Genomic DNA, 24,312 nt, shown 5'->3' on the forward strand with positions numbered 1-24,312 from the left:
CTACTTCACTTGCTTCTGAGATTTTTAGCCATCTTAAAGACAACATAGCGCTGGCCCGAAATGTAAAAATGTAACCTCGTGCCCTACAGATTCAAACCTTGTGTTTAAGTAAAATTAAATACCATTTACTCGACTTAAATATCGACCAGATAAGCTTCAGCCAATCGCCTGCCGATGCGACATCTCCTCCCATTAACGTGTCCCTCCTCCGGGCAGTATGGCTGCCGTCCTGTAGCCTGTTCTCAGATGTGTGCCGCTATCTCATGCGAGACTAAAGACCTGGAAACATGTCGGCCTTGATTTTGCTGAAAAGCTCGCTGAGCAGACTGCCGCAGAGCGTCGCTCGGCAGGTTGTCGGCTGCAGTTATCACACCGAGAGAGGTGTTTACGGGTACCGACCCAAGAGCACCGAGCGGGACCAGAAGTGGCAGAGCGAGCGGGTGGCTGCACTAAATCAAGGTCAGTATGGAGTTAAATTGCAGTACGGTCCCCTTAAGTTACCGTCGTTTAACATAGAGGCTCCGCAAAGACAGTTGCATTAACGCTTGTTTGTGGGGTTATTTTATTCCGCGGTATTTTTATACGAGTTTGAATGATATTCTGTTTAGGTGGCCTATCGTTGACTCTGGAAGCTGTTGTAGCTGTTAACTGCTGTGCAGTGAACGCGTCATTTATTTAATGTGAGCTCGCTGTCACGCGTTGTTCTCTTCTCTTGTGTTCAGATCATGCTCTAGCTAGACTGGTGGAGGCATACAGAGCTCACGGACACAAGGCTGCTAAAATTAACCCTTTGCTACCCCAAAAGCCTGTTGTTGACAGTGTCCCGGAGATTAGCATGCTGACTGGCACCATGAGTGGACAACTCAACACCTCAGGTAAAGGAATCCTGCAGAAAGCATGCACCTGAAGTTAGCATACTCACACTTGTTTACCTTTTTTAAACTATGAGGGGGAAAAAATAACACCCACAATGTCATTTCACTCTGAGTTTTTAAGTGTTAATCACGTCCAACTCTCTACTTTTTGCTGTTTAAAAAGTGTTAAACTTATATGGCGTTTGCCTTTCATTATGAAATCCTGCCCATCCCAGTATTTGCTGCACTCCAGTTTTGATGTTTAACTGAGGACTCTGTGTTCAACACAACTTGTACTTACTTGTTAGCATGTGCCATTCTTGCGCAACACCTGGTTGATCATCAGTTGTCTCTGAAAGTGAGGAGTCCAAAAATGGCTGTAGGGGAGAAAACAAAACGACACACACCATTTTATCCATGACTTAATGCTAAAGCATGAACTCTTTAAGGTTCATGCACATAAAGTTGTTTTTATGTTTTGTTATGCAAAATTTGAGTGGTTGCATCTGTTACTGCACCATTATTACGCCTAATTATGAGGTTAAAAATTAAAAGTTCTCTACAGGCTTATGTAAAGAAGCAAAATTTGATCCATTGAACACAAAACGTTTTTTGTTTTGTTTTTTTAACTTTGACATGGTGTGCTGTCCAGTCACAACGAGCCATCAGAAGACGTCTACACGGCGCTCATAAAAGGACGTGGTCAGCACTAATACTTGGGCAAGGCAGGATGGCTCTTTATTCCAGGCTGTTTACACCTGAGCTGGTCATCTTGCTGTGATGTCACTGGCCTGTTAAATATTTTCATTAACAAGCAGCTGTACCCAGGGTTTTAATAGTTTTGCAATTTTCATTAGTTTTTATTTTTTATTTAGTTTTGACTTCAGATTTTCAATTTTATATCAGTTTTAATTAGTTTTTACCAATTGTTTGCTAGTTTAGTTTTTTATTTTTTTGAAAATCCTTAGTTTCAGTTTAGTTTTGATTAGTTTCAGTTATAGTTTTAGTTGTGTTTGCAATAATTAAGTGTAAGAAAATCCCAGTTTCATCATATCAGTCATTCTCTTCTGCTTATCCTTGGGTATGTTGCTATTCCAGCTACCATACCCTGCACAGGTCGCCTGTCTGTCGCAGGGCTACACCTATGGGTTCTTTAAATAAATAAATGAAGGCAGATGAACAACCATTGATACCAGGCAACTATAAAATGTATATCTTGGCCCCAATGAGACTATTAACTCTCGCAGCACTGGGTGTTCGTAATTTTGGTTCAAGTGAATTGATAAACTTTTTGAAGGCAATTTACTTAAACAGTTATGTAGATACCCCAGTCCTGTTGTCTCGGGATGCATCACGCTGCCTTCCCTGGGGTTAGCTTCTGTTTTCTGGGGATGAGGGTTGAGTGTGCTCCCTTACCTTCTCAAGGTAAGCTAGGTTAGCCTTCTTGTGTGAGCTTTTCAAGTGCACTTTAAGGTTTGTGGGATTTTTTCCCTTTAGAAATGTCCCTCATAATTTGTCTCTTTCCACTACAAGACACTTGCTTTATTCAAAACACAGTCATATTCAAAGTAATCCCAAATAGAGATTGACAGACCACGTGACTTTCGCGCATTGCATGCCGGTAACTCGTGGCAAAACAATCCAAGTACCTGCATCAAATGCAAGCATTTGCAGCACCGCAAAACGTTCATTCTTCGGTTCCAATAAATTCTTGCTTTTTCTTTGCCCCCCAAAAAGGTATGTACAAAACGAAGGAGAACAATGCCGGTCCGTACAAAGACAGACTTAATGAAAAGTCACAGAAAAGATACGAGGAAAAAAATCAAACCAGTGAAAGGGTCAGACCCTTACGAGTACACAGAGGGACAAAATACGTTAGCGTGCTGCCCAACTTTCACCACGCTCATATTTATAATTATACGCTTCTTGGAGTGAGTGCATACACTCGTGAAGTTTAGTAACTTCAGGTCACTGCAACAAGCCCAGGTACAGTTTACCGACGGATGGGTACAGGACTTTGAAATGCACCGTGTAGAAAGTAAAGACCATCGTACATATAAGTTTACCAGTCTCACAAATCGTCTTCATAAATACACATTCGTTAACCGTTTATTAATAGGACCTTTGAGCTCAATGGTAATTAATTAGTAGTAGAAATAATTTCTGATACGCATCACAGAAATGTAGCAGTGACAATAATACTGTATGCTGTAATCGTACTGGGCAATTAGTGATACAAAACAACTGTTTTATCCTGTGAATAAAAGTATATGTTTTTGTCAATGTACCATAATAACAGAAGCGAAACACAATATTGTGTCAGGACAATTCACTATTTATGCACAATAAACAAAGGAGCATAGCGCGACAATTTCTGTTCAGCGCCAGACTTGCTTGTAACCTATATCACCAATTATGTTAAGAAAAATGACGCATTAACTACAACAGCAGACTGACCTTTGTGGAAATGCTTGGAGCAGACTAACCTGTGAGCTGGAGTGTTCTGGGACGTTATATTTGGTCTTTGAATGGCTGCAATCCAGTCGCCTCTTTGTTACTTCGGAAACATGGCTCGAACAATTTCTCTTCAACGACATAATCCGATAACAACCGATCTCTTTACCCGTCGGCTTCCCGTGGCTGTCATGCGACCGGCTATTGCAGTTAATACAGTTTTTCTCAAATGCTAAAACACATGTCACAAACGTTACCACCAGGTCCCCCAATGTCCAAACACAACACCCTTCTCTAAAGCTACATAAACACAACCACACCTTCCCACTGCAAAACTCAAACTCCCACACCAAGAGAGCAGCTCGAAGCTGTCAAAACTGTAAACACTATACACAGCATTACACACTACAGCAAAACAATTGAAAACACAATGCTCAATTTGTGAGAAGGTTCTTTGGTTCATAACTGCCAATGCATATTTTTATAAACTGTACAGTAACGGATCGTCATAGAACCCTGCAGAGGATTAGGCATTTAGATTTGTGAGTTTCACATGAAGACTATAAATCTATAAAAACATCCTGCATGTACGTACACTACTGTAACACAACTCAATGCAAAAACAGAATCTATCGCACACAACAGTACTCTCGGAAAAATGATCAGGGTGTGAAGTCTTTTTTATTGTCTACACGGTCTTTTTACAGTATTACACACAGTCACTGTGCGGCATCATGTCGCCGAGCTGCATTGGGCCACATCACCTCATCCACATCACAGGCTATATTGTCCCTTGCTAGGCACCGCGGGAAAAACGCCCTGGAATGGCGAATCCATCCCTGGAAGGCCTCCACTGGGATGTCAGCACAGGCCAGCTCCATTGCCCGTACGAGGTTCTCTCTTGTGTATGGCTGTCTGTCATACACCTTCCATCTCCATGATGAGAAGAACTCCTCTATAGGGTTCAGGAAAGGGGAGTAGGGTGGCAGACAGACGTTTAAAAAGTGGTCACTGTTGGTGGTGAACCACTCTCTGATTTGGTGTGTTTTGTGGAAGCGGGCGTTGTCCCAAATGATCACATACATGTGATGTGCTAGCCTAGGATGGTGTTGTTGACGGTCCAGGAGGATGTCTTTTAGCTCCTCTAGGAAGGTGAGGAGACGTTGGGTGTTGTAAGACCCAAGGACAGCATGCCGGTGGACAAGCCCCTCCGTACCCATAGCTGCACAAAGAGTAATATTACCCCCCCGTTGGCCAGGAACCTCAGTGATGGCTCTTTGGCCAATGATGTTACGGCCTCTTCGCCTTCGTTTCTGGAGGTTGAAGCCAGCCTCATCCAGGAAGAGGTACTCATGGGGTCTGGCCATCGCGTCCAACTGCATTATCCTCTGTGAACATGGAAAAGCGTACAGGTGTTCAGAACGGTCAATCAGGTAGCACAGTATTGTCCAGAAGTAATGTAGGCCACTAAGCAACACAGTATGTCCACTAACTGTACTGTGGACATGGATGTATACGTACTTGCACATACTCGTAACGTTGTTCTATGTGTCGCGCAGAGTTGCGCTCAAAGGGAACCCTGTAGACCTGTTTCATCCTCATCTGTTGGCGCCTGAGAACTCGGTCTATTGTGGACACGCTGACAGCATCAATGTTCTCAAAGTTTACATTATCTGCAATGACTTTGTCTCTGATCTCTCGGAGTCTAATGCAGTTGTTCTCACGGACCATATCTGCAATGAGGGTTTCTTGTGCCGCTGTGAATATGGCAACCCTCCCACCTCTATGTGGCATTCTTTCAGCTCTAAAGAAAGAAACATGTGTTGTCAATTGACTGATTTATATGTAAAACTACATGTAAAGTAACAGACCACTTTCACAGGCCTGTAAAACTGTAGTGTGACAAAGAAAGCAATAGCGTACTACACCTGTTGTGTTGTCTAAATGCCTTGATAATGGTGGCCACGGTGAACCTACTCAGGTTTGGATGTACTCTTCGTCCCGCTTCAGCCATTGTCATGCCATGGACAATGACATGATCAATTACTGTTGCTCGCATATCATCTGTTATGATGGTGCGAGGTTGTCTTCTTCTCCCACCTGGACCTTCTCCTCTCTCTTGTTGGCCTCCTTCTCTTCCTCCTCTACTCCGAACTCCTCTTCTTCTTAGGCCTTCACCTCTTCCTCCTCTGATCTCAACCCCTCTTCCTCTTTGGCCTGCAGCTCTTCTCCTTCCGCACGCTCGAATGCCTTCATCCATTGTGATTGTTTGGCATCTTCACCAAACTATGCTTTTATAGGTGGGGTCACATCATTAGCAACAGGTGTCTTCAATTTTGAGTCGTTGTGTGTAGTGACTGACGCCAGGTGTGTTCCCTGTGTTCAAAGATTGGTGACTGTGGCAAGCATTTTGCATCACATGGGCTTTCATTTGAGAATATGAGCAGAGTTGTTTTGCAACATGTGTTTTAGCAAGGAAAAATGTGTTTAGATTTATGAGTACAGAGGGTTGTGTTTTGTGAATTGTGTCTTCATGTGACATGTGTTTATGGTACTGGAATATGGTGGCTACATTTAGTAAATGTGTTTAGACTACTGGTCATTTGGGTTACAGGATTGGCTTTTGTGTTTTAACATTTGAGAAAAACTGTAATACAACAGCTTCTTGCCATTTTTTGTGTTTCTTTTTATCGCTGTATAACTGATTTCAATTGAAAGCCTGCGTGCGCTAGTACCTCTTGCCACGAGTTCCCAGAATTCTTTGCGGTTTTACCCCTGAGCGACGTCACATTTTCAATCTCTATTGGACTCTGGCGCTTTCTCCCGACTTTTCCTGACATGATTCTGCGCGTGGATGGAGCAGCAACACAGACGACTCGACTAACGTACTGGCCACCTGCTGGCATAATGAGACAGCAAGCAAAAAATCTGGAAACTAAACTTCATTTTCACCCTTGACTATTGTATGACACGCACACATCAATGAAAACTAAACACATTTTTGCTATAAATTCAGTTAATTTTTAGTTTTGTGAACACTCATTACAGTTTTAGTTAGTTTTCCTTTTTTTGTTTTTATTTTTATTTCCGTTAACGAAAATGTTTTTTCACTTCTAGTTTTCGTTATTTCGTTAGTTTTCGTTAACGATAAAAACCTTGGCTGTACCTGTTAAAGCGGCGTGTGAGTGTATATAACCGTTAAAAAATCAAATCCCTAAAGGAAACCGTTACAGCAGACATAGTTCCACTTTTACTTACACATTCAGCTTCCTTAACTGTCTTGTGTTGCTTACTTGAAGGACCGTCCTCTTCATCCAGGATAACCATATTATTAGAGCCACATGCTGAAAGGTCTAGATCTGAACTGGTTACAACAACAAGCGCTGGACTGGACAGACCCCATCTGATCACAGGCTTACAGGGAGGGAACGTGACCATGTGACCCACTGCACTCAATCATCACCCATGTTCTTATGTGCTAGTGATGCGTGTCAATGGATCAGACTAGTCGCAGTAATTCACGGTAACAGCAGCTTGTCGTTACCTCGTTAAGTCTTAGGATTCGATTTGTAAACAGGTGCATTCTGTTTTATTTACATTTTATGCAACATTTGAGAATTTCGATTCTTGGTTTAAAAGTGTAAAGTCAGAGTAAAATGATTGCAGGTTAAAGTCCTGGAAAAAAACCCTGTAAAATTTTAAAGTATGCAAGTTTTATTATTAAAATGTAGTTTGTTCTCATTAGAGCAGGGCGATATGACCAAAAATATTTATCACAATATACATTTGAAAATTTGCGATAACGATATAACTGACGATATAATTGACACTAGACAAAATGCTTTACAACTCCACAACTTTATTAGTGCAAAAAACCCCATCAATGTATTTTCACTTAAACAAGCAGCTGTTTTTTATGTGCATTAAAGTTATATAAAAATGTAACAGTGCAAATTCCTTGCTGACAGTTTAACCAAACGGCATTTCCAGTGGAAATTGGCCGACATGTCCTCAGCATAACCATGTAAAATATCCACAAAACTTAAAAAGAGGTTATTACCTATTGTGTGTGTATATTATGTTGAAGCACAGTACGTATCACTCCGCGAGGCCCACGATAGCCCTAATGCTCCTACAATCCATCAAGCGGTGCGGCTTCGTAGTTTAGCAAAGTCGTACTAAAACATTGGACAGATTTTCGAGCGCCGTGTACGACATAAAATCGTTTGGAGGTCAGTAAACACAACCAGAATTCATACATAAGGCACACGGGATTATAAGGGGCACTGTCGATTTTCAGAAAAATCAAAGGATTGATTTTAAGTGTTTCCAAACAACACGGTAATAACGACGGCCTGCTAGCATGCTGTACCAAAAATAGTGCTTTGTTGTGTATCTGACGGACGAAAGCTAAACCAGTGCCACACCACTGAAGTTGCAGCATTTTTACAAACCAATTCTGGTTCATCTGTGTCATTCAAGAATCCACTTTCGCTCTCCTCATTCTGCGTCGCCATCATGTGCGTATGTAAATATAGGCACTGCGCATGCGCGTTTTACCGATATTCTATCGCGATATTTCATTTTCCTATCGTTGCCCAAAATTACACCAGTGAACGGTATGATATAGCCCAGCCCTAGTTCTCATTGCTTTCTAGCATGTTATCTAGCTTCATATCATTTGTGAAATATACAGTGTTTATTCATCTGTGAATACAGAACACTAAAAAAATACATATTAGGGCTGTTTTTGTTCTGTGACCCTCCCCCACCCTTACAATTCACAGGTAGGTGTTGCTTGCTTTACTCGTTACATGTGATTCTGCAGGTTTGCGGCACTTTGGGAAAGCGCAGGCTTCTGTGGAAGAGGTTCAGGCCTACCTGGAAGAAGCCTACTGTGGCCACCTGTCAGTGGAGCCCGGCCAGCTGAGCAGTCTGGATGAGAGGGAGTGGTTCGCTGACCGCTTCGAGGAGCTTAAGAGAGAGAATTTCTCTCCAGAGGAGAGAAGGCAGCTGGCCAAGATCATGCTAGAGTCGCAGGCAGGTTTCAGAAGAGTAATAAAAAAGAATTGTAGCACGTGATCTCAATGACATCCACTTCATAATATTCCTCTTTCGACCTGCAGGAATTCGACCACTTTCTGGCCACCAAGTTTGCTACTGTGAAGCGTTATGGAGGAGAGGGAGCAGAGAGCATGATGGGGTTTTTCTTTGAGCTCTTCCACCGGTCTGCCCACAGTGGAGTCACTGACATTGTGATCGGCATGCCTCACCGAGGCCGACTCAACCTCCTGACAGGCCTGCTCAAGTTCCCACCTGAGGTTTGGATATTTAATCTGACCCGTATACTGCATTTTAGTCACGGTATTCAAGATTATCTTTTATTTTCTTTAACATCACTGAACAGCTTTTGTTCGCCACGACAAACAAAAGCGAGACGGTCTCGGATAACGCTGTGCTTCCCTCATTTTTCTCTCCAGCTTATGTTCCGTAAGATGCGCGGCCTCAGCGAGTTCCCCGACACCTCGCCGGCCATCGGTGACGTCCTCTCCCACCTCACCTCTTCGGTGGAGTTAGATTTCAGAGCCAAACACCCCCTTCATGTCACCATGCTGCCCAACCCATCTCACCTTGAGGCCATCAACCCCGTGGCTCAGGGCAAAACCAGAGCCAGGCAGCAGCTCCGGAAAGAAGGGGACTACTCGCCCGAAGACGACGCCCAACCTGGGGACCAAGTCATCTGTCTGCAGGTATCACAGCTGCACGCACGCATGAGGACATATTTTAGAACTTGCTAGAAAAAGTGATGAGTCTGTTAGTGTGGAATTTCATAAACGAACACAAATAGCTCTATTGGAACAAATAAAAAAGTGTTTTACTTCTGTGTGCTGAAAAAGATTCCCTCTCCCTTCCAAAATGCTTAAGAAATCACTGTATGCTTTAATGAATTAATGAAGAACAATTATTACTTTTAATTTGACAATTTTACATTTATTCGCTCTACCTCATGTTAATATTGTGACTTACAGACATCACAACTTTAACTTGTGCTTATTATATAATGTTATACTAACTAACCAACCAGGAAGCTCATTCTCTTCCTCTTCAAAACATTTTCTTTGAAGGTAAAGTGCTTTTTGGGGTCACCTTGAAAGAAAGACAGATGTGAAATGTAAAAGGGAGGTCAGAGGTCAAATGGGACATGATATTTGGTTGCTATAACTATAATGCAATATTTAGAATCCCCATATCCCCTTTCCATAAATGCCTATATGTTGTCAACTAGAGCTGGGCGATAGAACGATAATAATATGTATCGCGATATAACTTTTACTCGATAGAGAAATTAAGCTATCGCGATAGACCTCGCCGCTCTTGTCCTCTTAAAATAAAATAAAAAATAAAAAATAAAAAGAACAGCCAATCCAAACTAAGTAGCGCAGAGCCGAACCAATCACAGCCGCAGCGTCACGTCGCGTGACTTGTTACGTACAGCACAAGTGCCAAGCCGCACGTGTGTTTGTTTGGGAGGCAGCCAGCGGGTAATGGAGCCAGCGCGTAATGGAGGAAATGAGTGTGCCGACTAGAAAAATCAACCGAGCGTGACCGAAGAGAAAACAGATGATGGTTCCAATGCCGGAGAGATTGTCGAACGGAAGAGCCATAGAAGCTCCGTAGTGTGAAGGTATTTCGGCTATTTCAAGTCTGACAAAAAACAGAGTAGCGTGCACTGTAAATTGTGCCGAAAGCAAGTCTGGAAATACAATAAACTGGTGCATGCGTCACACTGTGCGCCACGTTATTGTTTCGGTGAAATGAATTTCTACAATACTGTTACTGTTAATTCTACTCTCTGCAGTGTTTAAATGCTTACATATACACACAGTTACTGTCCCTCCACACATACGACTCGGTTCTGCTTCTATGCCGCAGCTTTGTTTACTTTTTCCCACCGAGGCTTCTAGACTTCTGATTGGCCAACATTTCGGCACGGTTAGGAATCTAGCGCCACCTGCTGCTTCGGCATGTTCATAGCAGCGTTTTCCTTCATTTCTGCCTTTATGTGTGGACGGGATTCTTTTTAAAACGAAAACGGAAAATCTCCGTTTTCAAAAATACCCGTGTACGTGTGGACGTAGCCTCAGTCTCTGACTGGAAGCGCTGATTCGTCATTCGGCTTTTGTCAGACTAAAGTAACTGTTAAAACTGTTTGAAAAGCTAAGCTATACAACAAGGAGAGATTGAGAATTTCCTTTTAGTTCTCAGTTTATTTGATATTGACAAAAGTTAGTCAGTTTTGTCTGTTCTTCTGTAAAACAAACTAAGATTTATTTTTAGAATTAATATTTTGTTTCTAAGTGGAATTGACAATTTAGTAGTCTGTTTCGTTTGTTCTATTTTGAAACTTAAACGCTTTAGCGGCTGCCTTTTGTGTAGTTTGCAATATTTGCCTTTATCTATCTGAAAAAGTCTCATGTTCCTTAAGTACATCTACCCTGTTGAACTTATTATGGGAAATAAATATTTAAATAAAAACAAGCTGCTGATTATTTCACATTTTACTTGTGAGCAACGGCACATTTAAATCTTACAAATATAGTTATTTGGCTTATATCGTGATAGATATCGTTATCGCCTGAAATGAAAAAAACATATCGTGATATGAAAAAATCTCATATCGCCCAGCTCTATTGTCAACACAAACACTGGTGGTAAGAATAATAGTTTTAAATAGCTCTGTATAGCATTGCTATCAATTTGACCTTCAGATCATTATGTTGACCTTGAAGGAGAGGTCAGAGGTCAAATATGACATATTTTAAAACTTTATAATTGTACTTTCTGCATGTTGACTACACACACCACACCAAAGAATCATAGCTAATCAGGTCAGTATAAAAAAAGCAGGATTTGTTAGATGATGTTCGTTTGTACGATGAGATAACTTCTTCTTTCTTCCTTCTTCACAGATTCACGGCGACGGCTCGTTCACTGGTCAAGGCATCGTTCCTGAAACTCTGACCCTTTCAAATCTTCCTCACTACAGAGTGGGTGGGAGCATCCACCTCATCGTGAATAACCAAGTGGGCTACACCACCCCGTCGGAAAGAGGACGATCGTCTTTGTACTGCAGTGATGTTGGTCAGTGAAAGCTTCTCATCAGTATTCCCGTGTACAGAGAGAATACGTTATTAGCAAGTCATTTATTTGAAAGCGCTTTGTGTGTATAAAAAAAGACTTTGAGAATAGGCGGACATGAGATAAAAAGCGTGTGAGGAGAGTTGCAGATTAACTAAATATAAACTTTTAAAATGTCACAGCTTCAAAGATTTTGGAGCTCATTCTAAAGTATTTAAACCCAGTGTTTCCAAGACCAGTGTCAGTTAGAGGTACAGCGTAGGGCTGGGCGATATATCGAGTTTTTTAAAAATATCGATATATTTTCATACGAGATATAAGATGTGACAATATCGTTTATATCGATATAGTCTATGTTACGTTATAATTATACTTGTGGAGCAGCAGGTTTGCCTTTCTTTCGTCCACTTTTGTCTCTACGCAACATTACTCGGCCTCGCCTCTCCTTCACTGAACACAACTCCCCCTCCCCCATAGCTTCACCTGCAGGCAATGACAAGATGAAAGCGGAAAATCTCCGTTAGCGAGTTACCGCGGATCGCCCCGTGCGTGGGGCTGGACGGCGTCAACGTGTTAGCGAGCTAACCGCGCTAACGACATGCAGCCAGGAGGGGCTGCACGGCCTAAAATCCTTTCATTTTCTCAAAAATCGACAGTGCACCTTATGTATGAATTCTGGTTGTGCTTACTGACCGCGAACCGATTTTATGTGGTGCACAGCGCTCGGCAATCTGTCAAAAAATGTTTTAATATGACTTTGCTAAGCTACGGAGCTGCACCGCTTGATGGATTGTCGGAGGATTACGGCTACCGAAGAGGAGCCTCGCGGAGTGATACGTACTGTGTGTGTATAAGGACCACAAATGGCACCTGTTCAGAGACGTGGTGCAGCTGTGAAATCTGTCTCTTTGTTATTATGCTCAGCGTCTATTAGTTTACATTTTGACTGCACAATTGTGAGCTTTTTGTTATGCACAAAAACAACATTGTTTTCTTTTATTTATGGACCATGATTATTTAATAAATGCTGATAATTTATTTTTGAGTAATTTCTTCATGTACATCTACGCTGTATGTAAATAAAAGTGCCCGTGTGACATCTGGGACACAGTGTGACTAAGAACTCTCTTTTTGTTCTTAACTTATGGCTTTAAAAAAAAAATCGAGATATATATCTTATATCGCCATCCAGCTAAAAAATATCGAGATATGAATTTTGGGTCATATCGCCCAGCCCTAGTACAGCGAATGTCAAAATGTCCTGTGACCTGACATTGTGTCTACTGTGTTTCAACTTAATCAAATAGCAGGCTTTAGTCAGGCAATCTTTCCAGTAAAGCCTTTTTTCTCCTGACGTTTTCATATAAGATGAATGGTGAGAAGGAAAAAGAATCAGTGGGGTGCTGCTTTAGCTCAGTGGGCGAGTGGGTGACCACATGGCCACAGAATTCAGCAGCCCGTATTTGAGAGTGACCTGTGGCCTTTTGCTGCCCTCTGCTCTCTTTGCAACTACCTGCCTGTCTTCACTGCTCCGCTATCCAATAAAGGCAAAAATGCCCAAAAAGTAATGTTTAAAAAAACACTTCACATTACACGATGCTTCATTTGTTTCTATGCAAAAATCCAAAGTAATGGGGCTAAAAATGAGTGTAGCATGCAGCCTGAGGCCTAAGTCAAACAGTTTCATGAGGGTTTCGAATATGGATTATTTTCATGTATGCGTCTAATATGATACACACGGTGAAATAGGATATCTGAGAGGTCTTTTAAATTAGCCAGGGTTAGTGCAGTTTTACTTTGTAAAGTGGTACCTTCATCATGTGTGTAATGGGCGATTTCTTCTACAGGTAAGATGGTGAACTCTGCCGTGATCCATGTAAACGGAGATGATGCCGAGGAGGTGCTGCGAGCCGCTCGCCTGGCTGTCGACTACCAGCGGCACTTCAGGAAAGATGTCATCCTGGACCTGATCTGTTACCGTCAGTGGGGCCACAATGAGCTGGACGAGCCTTTTTTCACCAATCCGGCAATGTACAAGATCATCCGGTTAGTTAAAGCTATCGCTTTTACTTTGATTTGATTTGATAGTTTGATTTGAATTATTCTTGTAGGTGCACTGATGCATTTACATGATGGGTCTACTCGTGTAGCAATGGCTGATGTTTAATGGTGTATTTGGGTAATTGTGGAATTTTTATTTCTGTGTGAAAGGCAAGCATAACTTGAATTGTAGTGTTTCAACTATTAAACCACTACAGTGCTTTGAAACTATAAAAACTCACAACAACAGTCACTTTAGTATGTTGCTTTGGATGTTAAAGACCCTGCAACATTAAAGAGAGAACTGCAACAATTAGCCGAGCCTCTAAAAGCAAGCAATTGGCGACCGTGGCGAGAAAGAACTCTCTTAATAGGAAGCGACCTCCAGCATGACCAGGGAGTGGGAAGCAATACACTGTGACTGGTTAGGAGGATGAGGGGGAAGAGAAGATGGATGAAGAACAACAAAGAGGAGAAATCATTAACTGCCAGAGAGAGATTAAAGTGAATGCAAGAGTGTTGTTTAATCACATGGGGAGTGAAAAAAAGGTGCTAGGTTTGTTTTGTTTTTTTAAAGATGCAGTTCTTGGGTCAGTTCTTTTATGCATTTTGTTTTAATTTTGCCTCTGTACACCACCTCAATACATTTTAAATCGGTCGATATGTGATTTAATTCAAGGGGTTTAACAGTTTAGGAATTGCATTATAATGGACAAGTCCCAATTTTGAGAAGCTCACAGTTAATTGGACAAATAAACATCATATTGAACTACTGGGATTAAAATCCTTGGGCATGAGGTGATGTGTTTCCGTCACTGAGATGCTCAGCTAGGCCTTCACTGCAGCTGCCTTCAGTTGCTGTTGTTTGTGGGTCTCTGCCTTCAGTTTTGTCTTCAGTAACTGGAAAACATGCGGTTTGTGCTGAGATCAGGTGACCGACTTGGCTTTTTAAGCATATCCCATTTCTTTGTCTTGAGAAGCTCTTGCTTTCTTTTGCAGTATTCTTTGTGTTATTATCTATTTGCACTGTGGAGTTCTGTCTCATCAGTTTTGCAGCATGTGGTTAAAGCAGACAGTACAGCTGTGTACAATACATAATTCATCCTGCTACTTAATACACAGAAACGGTCCTGTTCGCTGGCGATCATACATCCCCATACCATTACATCATCTCTGTATCTGTCCCTCCTCCTTCATAATTTCCTCTTCCCATCACTTAAAGGTCCAAAAAAAGTTTTTTTTTTCCCATCAGTGCGATCTTCTTTTAGATGTTTTCTGGCAAAGTCTAATCAGGCCTTGTTGTGTTTGTAACGAGTGTTTTTTCACCTTGTTGTAAACCCTCTGTAATTACATTCATCAAGGCTAGACCTTGACAATTATACGCCTACCTCCGTGTGAGTGTTCTTGACTCGGCTCTGTGCTGCAGAGGGCTGCTTCTTAACCAAGGAAAGAATTATGTCTCCATCCACTTTAGTTGTCTTCAGAGCTTTTAGTGTTTCTGAGCTGGCCAGCATAGCCATTCTTGTTAAGAACAAACCAGGATTTTGATTTGATCACTCCAAAGGTTTTTGCGATCTCTCTCATTGGTTTATTTGAATTTTCCAGCCCGTAATGATAATAATAATTCACTTACATCAGCATCTCCTTGAACCTCCTTTAACATCATAATAAGTCAAGTGAAAAATTTACAAATGCAATTTGTATACTTTGAATCACTTTCAGATTTTTATTTATTTACTTTGTTATGAACTAATAAACAGGCCTAACCTGGACAAATAAACATCTTAGTCAACTGCCCAGTTCGTTTTGAGCATCTGAAGGTGGCTGTAATACCCAAACAGTTAATGCAATGCTTTTGTCGAACCCCTTGAATTAAAGCTCGAGTCTGCACCCGGTCCCATCTCGGGCGTCTGATTTAAAAGAATACAGGGTAATAATCAGATCATCTCCTGTTTGCTCCTTGCAGGTCTCGAAAGAGCATCCCAGACGCCTACTCAGACCAGCTGATTTCAGAGGGTCTGATGACAGAAGTTGAGCGTGACGAGATCAAAACCAAATACTACAGCATGCTCAACGACAAGCTGTCCAACATGACCCTGTACAGCCCTCCACCCACCAACCTGCAGGGCCGCTGGGGGGATCTTGTTGAACCCCAGGCTAGAGTCACCACCTGGGACACTGGTGTCCCCATTCCTCTGCTGCAGTTTGTGGGAGTGAAATCTGTGGATATCCCTGAGCAAATCCAGCTGCACAGCCACCTCGGAAAAACCCACGTACAGGTACCGGGATCTTTTGCTTCTAATCCTTCTGCCGCGTTGCCTTGTCCAAACATCACAGCAGTTAAATTATTTTGCTTTTGTAAACTCAGGCCCGGCTGCAGAAACTGGAAGAGGGAACCAAACTAGACTGGTCGACAGCAGAGGCCCTCGCTTTCGGCTCTCTCCTCTGCCAAGGTTTGTCACGTTTTGTCTGGTGTTTTTAGCAGTGAGTAAAAATGACTCATTTCCAGTTTGGGAATTCCTGGGGTTTCCTTTAAACTCGAGCTATTGTCACTGCAGGTTTTAATATCCGTATCAGTGGACAGGACGTTGGAAGAGGTACATTCAGTCAGCGGCATGCCATGGTTGTGTGCCAGGACACTAACGACATGTACATCCCTCTGAATCACATCAGCCCCGAGCAGACAGGTTTCCTGGAGGTAATGCCCTCGCAAAGCAGATAAAACCATCAGTGTCAACATGAAAAACACAACAAATTGTGGTGTCTTGTGTTTAGGTGTGTAACAGCCCGCTGTCTGAAGAGGCCGTGCTCGGATTTGAATACGGCATGAGCATCGCGCAGCCGAAGCTTCTGCCCATCTGGGAGGCTCAGTTTGGAGATTTCTTTAACGGAGCGCAGATTGTCTTTGACACCTTCATCTCGGGAGGTGAGCTTCTCACCCCTCTGCCGCATTTTCTAATAAACTTGGTCAAAAAAAAAGAAAAAAAGAAAGATTATTTCATCAGAGGTGAAACTGTCGTGTTTCCAGGTGAAGCCAAGTGGCTGCTGCAGTGTGGGATGGTGATCCTGCTGCCTCATGGATACGATGGCGCTGGACCTGAACACTCCTCCTGCCGTATGGAGCGCTTCCTCCAGGTCAGTGAGTCAGGACTGTGTCGGTATTTCTAATCTGCAATCGTGTCATATCAGTGTCAATCACTGAATTTCACTATTGTTTATTTAACCTGCTACTTAATATTACAGAAAGACATGACAGTCTTAAAGCTACTTAAGCTCAGATTTGATGGACTAGCCATATGAGGGCCCAGGTGAAGCCTTTTATTCAGGCTGAATGTCTGTGCTCTTCATTACATTATTCCAACCACTCTTTCATTTGTCTACACACAGAACACGTTTTTCCTGACAATTCCTATCAGGAATAACACCGATGTGCAACCAATTCCTTATGCACTGCACCAACAAAATTAAAGAAACACTTGATCCTAACAGTAAAAACAAAGTCAGCATAAACTATCGTGAATCCATTTTGCCTGTAGCCATCACTCCGGAGGGATGAAGAGAGGACAGTGTTATCACTTCAGTTTGCACCAAAGCAGCTGAAATGGATTCAGAATGGTTTATGATTCATAACAGCACAGTGATATCCCTGAAGCTTAACAGACTTTGTGTTATACTGTGATAAACAAGTGCTCTGTCAGTGTATCATACTAGTGCAGAGCCTGTTCACATAGATTATGAAACCATTTTGTTAAAGCTACAGTTTAAACATCCCTTAAATGTGTCGTATACGGGCAAGCAAGATGATTTGAAACGAGGGCAATAATAATATCGTGTGTGTGTGTGTGTGTGTGTGTGTGTGTGTGTGTAATGAGCAGATTGTGGGTTACAGTTTTTTTGTGACTACCAAAATGGTAGAAGTGCTTCAGTGTAGTGTGTAGTTGTTCAGGTATCTTTGTGTAATAACTATTTGTTTTCAGCACTGTACTTACCCCACCAAGTTTGAAATGAATCAAACGAACAGCTGCAGAGAAAAGCAAAGTTAGTCGGATATAGGGCAAAGATTTCACCACATAGTATTCTCTAACCATTACACAACTTTTGCAGTAATAAAAAAATCTTAAACTCTGCTAAAGTCAAAGACATGGGAGAAAGACATCCCATTTCTCTCTTTTGGTTCTGAAACAGTCACGACATGACTATCATTTCAGATCCTGCAGATTCATCAGTTGCTTGACAACACATTAAAAAAACACCTGAATAGTTTCCATGGAGGTTTAATCTTTTACCTCTGCCAGGAAACAGATTATCTTTTCACTCATGCCTTTGTAGAGTTGAACTGTAATAACAAATGCAGTGTCACGCAGAGAGCTTTATACGTGAATAATACCATAATTTAAATAGACACAATGGTAACCACGTAATGAGAATTAAAGGTTCTATAAGTGAGATTTTAAACATTAATATAGCCCGTAGGATCTAAATGAAAAGCTTGTTGTGTGAAGTTACAGATGGTTTCTTCGGTGCAGAGGAAGGCTGTGTAGTCAGGAGCACATTATGTACAGATTTGATCAATGGCAAATCATCACCGATAATGTTTCTTAATGGGCTGCAAGCAATCAGCAGACAAATTGCATCGGATTGAGGCTGCTTCTAAAATCATTTCCTCGATAATAGGTGCAATTTATTGAACACCAAATTGAAATTTTGCATACTTAACACTTACTTTGTGTCATCTTTGGTAGGTGAGGTATAAAAAAAAATCATTCATATTCATGTTACAGCTTTACAAGAGTGGAAGCTACTCAAGCTAATGTTTAGTTACACATTACCTGAAATATAAATGAATGCTAACTTTTCCTCTTTTTGTCTCGCAGATGTGCGACAGTAAGGAGGAGGGTGTGGACGGCGATACTGTGAACATGTCAGTGGTCAACCCCACCACCTCCGCTCAGTACTTCCATCTGCTTCGGAGGCAGATGGTTCGAAACTTCCGCAAACCTCTCGTTGTTGTGGGACCCAAGACTCTGCTGAGATTTTCCGTGAGTACTTTAGGCCGCGCTCAGCCGGGCTTAAATGCCTCGAAAACAGCGGTCGCTAGGGAAAAATGCGAAAATTTCTGTGACTGTTTTTGCGGGTGGTATTTGAAGGTTGCTGGCCGTTGCAGTGAAATCGACTATTAAAGCTCCAATCACACCAAGATGCAAAATGAAGTTGGTCACAAACAGGTATATGGTGCTGCACCAAAAAACACCCAAAACCAAAACTCTGCGTGCACTTTTCAAAGTAAAAGCTGGACCTTTTGAATGGTGTTGGCTGCAGCAGAGTTTCACTACTGCTCGGCGAGTACTTGCTAAGTCTTCGCAGTCTTCCATGAAACTACCAGTCTGCTAGCAACCAAAGCAATCGCAAGGAGGGTTTTTGTGCAGCACCCTCTTTGCAATCAATTTTACCTAGCAACAGCCAGCAGCCTCCAGTAACCACTTGCCAACCAGTTCAGGAATATAATTTTTTTTTTCCCTAGCGACCAGTGGTTGCCAGGAAGTCACCAATCGGTCTCTAGGACAGATTTGACACATCCAGCTCCTCAGAGATGCTTCCATCTCGATGCTTGAAGGACATATTCTGTTTTCCCAGGGGGCCGTGTCCAGTCTGACTGAGATGGCACCAGGAACGTCTTTTAGGCCAGTGCTGGGTGATACTTCTGTGTCAGCAGAAAGGTAGAGAAGACGTTATATTAAATCTGCAGTGTGGGTGTGTGATTGTTTCTGTGTGTTTAAATGAAACTGCAGGAGCTCAGATTTTTGAAAGAACCATAAAAACACATATGTAAGTAGCCCAAACCCTGAGCCCAATCCAGTGTTTTTTCTTTCCACACAGTGTCCAGAAGGTGGTGCTGTGCTCTGGGAAGCACTACTATGCTCTGCTGAAACAGAGGGAGACATCAGCAGCCAACCAGAACACAGCGCTCATCCGCGTGGAGGAGCTGTGTCCGTTCCCTCTGGATGCCCTGCAGCAGGAGCTCAAAAAATACCCCAAAGCCAAAGGTAGCGTGACCGCTCACTAATCTCTGTTTTCCCACCTACATGCCTACACCGGCTACACACCGGCTTTATAGATGAAGGTGCACTAGTAGTTTGCTTTGAGTCGTAGTTGAAGTTTAATCAGATCAGTTTATGAGTTTTGTTTCGTTTTTCAGAGTAGATTTGTTTGTTTCATTTTAGTTTGTGTTGTTTAAAAATGTTTTGTTTTAGTGTTAGGGTGGTGCGGGTGGTGTTTGTCCTTTCAGAGCAGTACAATAATACATTTAAACATTACAAACACTTAAGTTCTCAAATCTAAATATCTTTTTTTCCACTTAATTACAACGGTACTTTATTAATGAGTCAGAATAAGAATCACAAGTTTTCTGTCGTGAAATCTTTTTCCAGTCTCTGCTTGAAATCCATTTCTCTGTAAATTATTTTAAATCAATCTTTTAGAAAATCCAAACGTGTTCTGTGAGTAGATATTGGTTGTAGTTGATTGGTTTCAGTCAGATTATTTGTAGAAAAAAAACTCAGAATAAGTTCAATTTACTACATTTGCAATCCAGAGGTTTCAGTATACACAAAAATGGTGTATGAACGGTTTTTTTCATCAGTGCCACCATGTGGCTGACCGATGTTCTGAGCTGCTGCTGCTGCAGCCTCGCATGTCCATCAGAGAAAGTCTCTCATCTGATTGAGCTTGGTGGAAATCTCATGGAACAGAGATGAGTAATCGTGCCAGGCCTGTGGTGGCTGCTTGAGTGGGACGGTGCCGGTTCCCACACCGCCAGAATAGTGCAGGCCTTTCTGGATCAGGAGAGTACTCAGACACTTCCTTGGCCTTTTCCTTTAGTCCTGACGTGTTTCTTGCTGAACATGCCTGGGTGGATGCGTTCATCAGAGGCAGCTACAACCAGTGACCATTGCATAGCCAGCTGTCAGCTGCACTCATTCAGGAATGGAGAGTAATTCCGATCCAGACAGGTGACGGCTTGCATCACATCCAGGAGAGGTCATACCTCATATGAAGTGTCTTCTGTATAAGTTATAAACGTTAGTGTTGGGGTTAACCTTTAAGGGTTGGTCTATAAAATCTATTTAACAAACTACTGGGGTTTTGTTTTTTTTTTGTTTGGTTTTTTTTTAAATTATTATTACATTTAACAGACCACCTGTCATAAAATCAAGAAAACGGATACAATTTAGCAATCTGTCAAAAACTTTAGAAGGATGACTTTTTGCCAGACAGAAGAGGGTTACAAAAGCGCGCTGCTGAAGTCTGAGTCAGAGTAATTTAAATGTGATCCAGCTGAAAGCAGAAACGACATTCGACCGTTTAGTTGAAATGCCAGATCATCAAGTATCTGACAAACTCTTACCTACTGCACAGCTGTTGTCTCACAGGTTTCTCTCACTTTATCCTTTACTGTCCCTGTGAGCGTCATTCAAGGCGTGATGGACATGCTTTCCATACACGAGAAAATTTCCTTGCCAACATTGTCTTTTTTTGCTTATTCACACCATCCTTACTTGTTTAGTTTCACAAGAATGCATTTATGTAAACAGCAATACAAATATTACGTGTGTGTTCAACTGGCAAAGTTTAGCTGAGGACTCAGAGTAGATCAAAATCTTGAATTGCTTTTCTGAGCTGGCCTCTGTTATTACCCTGTGCTCACAGCCTTTGAACCTTCAAAGCGGTGAGTGATTTGCATACTTTTTTTAGGTTCCTCTTTTTACTTTTTAGGCACAGACAGCTTTTGTTTTAAAGCTAAATGCAGCTTGTGAGGATAAGAAGACTTCAAACACGGGGCTGAAAATATCTTCACATTTTGGGGTATAAATCATAGGTTCTGGTCTTACAAAGATCCTGATTATTATTTAACAGTAATACAGCAAAGGACAGTCAGAAATATTTGTTCTGTTTTTTTAAAAGAAAAATTGATGATTCAGATAATGGTCTTCAGATGGTAACTGAGGTATATGACGAGGAGCTTTTTGACCAAACTGCTCAAATTATGACACATGGCACGTTATGTCTGTGTGCCGTGCCCTTAAACTAACTATACCCTTCTTCTACAAGAATTGTGAGTATTAGATTAGATTAGATTAGATAGAACTTTATTAATCCCTCGGGTGGGTTCCTCTGGGAAATTCGATTTCCAAAAAAGCACAGCACCGACAGAAGTTACAGAGTTACAGAATATTATATATATATATATATATATATATATATATATATATATATATATATATATATATATATATATAATAAAAATACAGAGACAATATAAATAAAATATATGAAGGGGATAAATAGAATAAATAGGAATAAAAAATACAAGTGAATTGCACATTTCAAGTATTGAGGTCTATTGCACTGTTGACTATTTACAAAAAGTATTGCACAAGGTATTGTACAGTGAGGTGAAGAGGCACTACAGCTTAGTTGTTCCCCCCTCCTTTGTCCTCCTGTTTCCCCTCCCTCTCCCCTCCAGAGAGGAGTTAAACTATAAGTAGTAGCCAAGAGCTGATAGCTGACAATCAAATGCATCGTGCCCATAAAAGCAGGAGTTCTGTGAGTTTGCTGGTTCAGGTGTGTGTTAAAACAACGGCAAGGAAGAATGACATCAGCAGTGACCTTAAAGAAAGAATTGCTGCTGCCCATCAATCCAGGAAGGGTTAAAGACCATTTCCAAACAATTTGAAGCCTATCATTGTACATCTAATGTTTTTCACTATTATTATTTACAAGTGAGCGACATTCAAGACGGTAACCGGTCTTTCTAGGGGTGGACATCCCAACAAATTTACCCTGAGGTCAGACTGTGCAATGCTCAAAGAAACTGCAAAAAACCAAGAGCTACATGTCAGATTCTGCAGGCCTCAACATTTAACATTTAACATACTAAACTTCATGACAGTAGAAAAAAAGATTTAAGAAATATGGCTTATTTGGTGTGTGACCAGGAGAAAGTGTCTTCTCTCGAAAAACCAGAAACAAAAAAAACATGGCACGTTTGCAAAGCTGCGTCTGAGCAAACCACCAGACTTTAGCGACAGTGTCCTTTAGACAGATGAGACAGATAAGGAAATGTGTGACCTTAATGCACAGCATCGCAATTAGATATGAGCACACACATGTCATACCAAGTGTCGAGCACGGTGGTGAAGGAGTGATGATTTGGTTTTGTTTTGCAGCCACAGCAGCTGGGTAGTTTAAGGTCATCGAGTCAACCGTGAACTTCTCTGTATACCAAAGTATCCTAGAGTCAAATGTGAGGCCGTTTGTGTGACGGCTAAAGTTTGACTGAAATTGGGTCGAGCAACAAGACAACGATCCCAAGCAGAGCAACAGATCTACAACAAAAAAGACTGGAAAAGAAATCAAATTATTACTACCACTCAGCCAAAGTTATATTTAAATAATTTCAAGACCCGATAAAGACCACGTGACATTTCATTCAATCCTGTTAGAAATGAAAGATGGCACATTTTCTTTAGCGAATGACTACATGTTTATTTATTTATTTATTTTTTTACATGTATGTTTGTGGGGGTTTTTTTTAATTAAAACGGAGAGACATAATTTAGATTGGCAGTTGTTCTGAATGGTCATTTTTGTGTGTGTGGATGAGAAACAAAGCTCAGGTTTCACTTCAGTTTGCTGTACTATCGTTCTCACCAAATACTCTATAGCAAACTGGTTTCACACTGAGCTGAAATTTCACTGAACTGCAAGAGAGGAACTTCAACCAAAGTGCTAACCTACATAAATCCTGTATCACTGTAGGTTATAATCACATTTTTAAAATCCTCTTGCAGAGTTCATTTGGAGCCAGGAGGAGCCTCAGAACATGGGGCCCTGGTCTTTTGTAGCTCCCAGGTTTGAGAAGCAGCTGGCCTGCAAGGTGAGCACAGTTTGAAACAATTCTGTCTACACTGTGAACCTCAGTGAATTATATTACTCGAATTGACTTCCTCCTCTGTCCTTGTCAGCTCCGGTTAGTGAGCCGGCCCGCTCTGCCCGCCCCTGCTGTCGGCATCGGGACCCTTCATCATCAGCAGCAAGAGGCCATCCTCACTGCTACTTTCTCCTAAGACTTAAACAAGGCTGCAAACCAAAACATATCAAGTTTGCAGGCATCGGTACAACACTACATGCTGCATCTGCTGCACTACAGATACGCGGGACCCTTACGTGGCGTGGATGGGCTGTTTTTAAACAAATTGTTCAGTAATGAAGATCAAATCAGAGAAATGTGTGAAAGAGGATAGTGTTAATGATTTTATTTGTTCTCTTGTAGTTCTTAAGTGTTTGTTTTTAATGAAAAGCCTACTTCTGTTCCCTCCTGTCATTCAGCATGCCTGTATTTAAGGATGGAGGCACGAAGCCTTACAGACGGCATTTACAAGGTGACTGTGATGGACGCCTGTCAGGGGGAAATCTACAGATTCCATGTTTCAGGAATCGGAACTGCTTATTTGTCTCGTGCACACAGGCTGCATGAGTTACTGTTTACATCATAAAGTAGTGGGAGTGTATTTGTGCATTAACCTTGAAACATGTAAGAATGTGAGTGCTAAACTAGCATTACACTTGAAGATTTGAAAGTCTGTCGTGATCACCAGGAGGAAGTTACCATTGAAACTGTTGAATGTTTATCAGACCAGTTTCATTTCTTATCTTACAAATATGAACTAAAGTTAATTGTTTTAACCATTTTACCAAACTGAAGCTTCAAATCAGAATATTGGCATTAAAGAGTATATTTTAAAATAAATCTGTTTTCATGTAA

The 24,312-nt window shown here is 41.5% G+C and overlaps 2 protein-coding genes across 2 annotated transcripts; one reads left to right on the forward strand and one right to left on the reverse strand.

The window, feature by feature from the left end:
• On the forward strand, positions 1-24,312 carry dhtkd1 (dehydrogenase E1 and transketolase domain containing 1). The gene is made up of 17 exons (XM_082539798.1): positions 1-459; positions 723-875; positions 8,137-8,348; positions 8,435-8,629; positions 8,789-9,058; positions 11,279-11,450; positions 13,295-13,493; positions 15,454-15,766; positions 15,856-15,940; positions 16,046-16,185; positions 16,263-16,413; positions 16,516-16,622; positions 18,362-18,526; positions 19,122-19,204; positions 19,365-19,531; positions 23,339-23,424; positions 23,513-24,312. The coding sequence occupies exons 1-17, from the start codon at positions 288-290 to the stop codon at positions 23,612-23,614; spliced, it is 2,772 nt and encodes a 923-aa protein (XP_082395924.1). The 5' UTR covers positions 1-287; the 3' UTR covers positions 23,615-24,312.
• Positions 2,812-8,108, reverse strand: LOC309710394 (uncharacterized protein). Its single transcript, XM_082539800.1, has 4 exons — positions 6,567-8,108; positions 5,237-6,207; positions 4,830-5,112; positions 2,812-4,696 (listed from the first exon to the last, which is right to left on the reverse strand). Exons 2-4 carry the CDS (start codon positions 5,566-5,568, stop codon positions 4,028-4,030), a joined length of 1,284 nt encoding a protein of 427 aa, XP_082395926.1. The 5' UTR covers positions 5,569-6,207; positions 6,567-8,108; the 3' UTR covers positions 2,812-4,027.

Source organism: Aulonocara stuartgranti (assembly GCF_965226115.1).
Source record: "Aulonocara stuartgranti genome assembly, chromosome: 7".
NCBI lineage: Eukaryota > Metazoa > Chordata > Actinopteri > Cichliformes > Cichlidae > Aulonocara > Aulonocara stuartgranti.

Coding starts and splice junctions, on each gene's coding strand:
- LOC309710394 (XM_082539800.1), bottom strand. CDS start 5,568: ATGGATGAAGGCATTCGAGCGTGCGGAAGGAGAAGAGCTGCAGGCCAA. Junction 5,113..5,236: donor GCATTTAGACAACACAACAG/GTGTAGTACGCT, acceptor TTCTTTCTTTAG/AGCTGAAAGAATGCCACATA. Junction 4,697..4,829: donor AACGTTACGAGTATGTGCAA/GTACGTATACAT, acceptor CCATGTTCACAG/AGGATAATGCAGTTGGACGC.
- dhtkd1 (XM_082539798.1), top strand. CDS start 288: ATGTCGGCCTTGATTTTGCTGAAAAGCTCGCTGAGCAGACTGCCGCAG. Junction 16,414..16,515: donor TGACACCTTCATCTCGGGAG/GTGAGCTTCTCA, acceptor TCGTGTTTCCAG/GTGAAGCCAAGTGGCTGCTG. Junction 18,527..19,121: donor AGACTCTGCTGAGATTTTCC/GTGAGTACTTTA, acceptor CTGTTTTCCCAG/GGGGCCGTGTCCAGTCTGAC.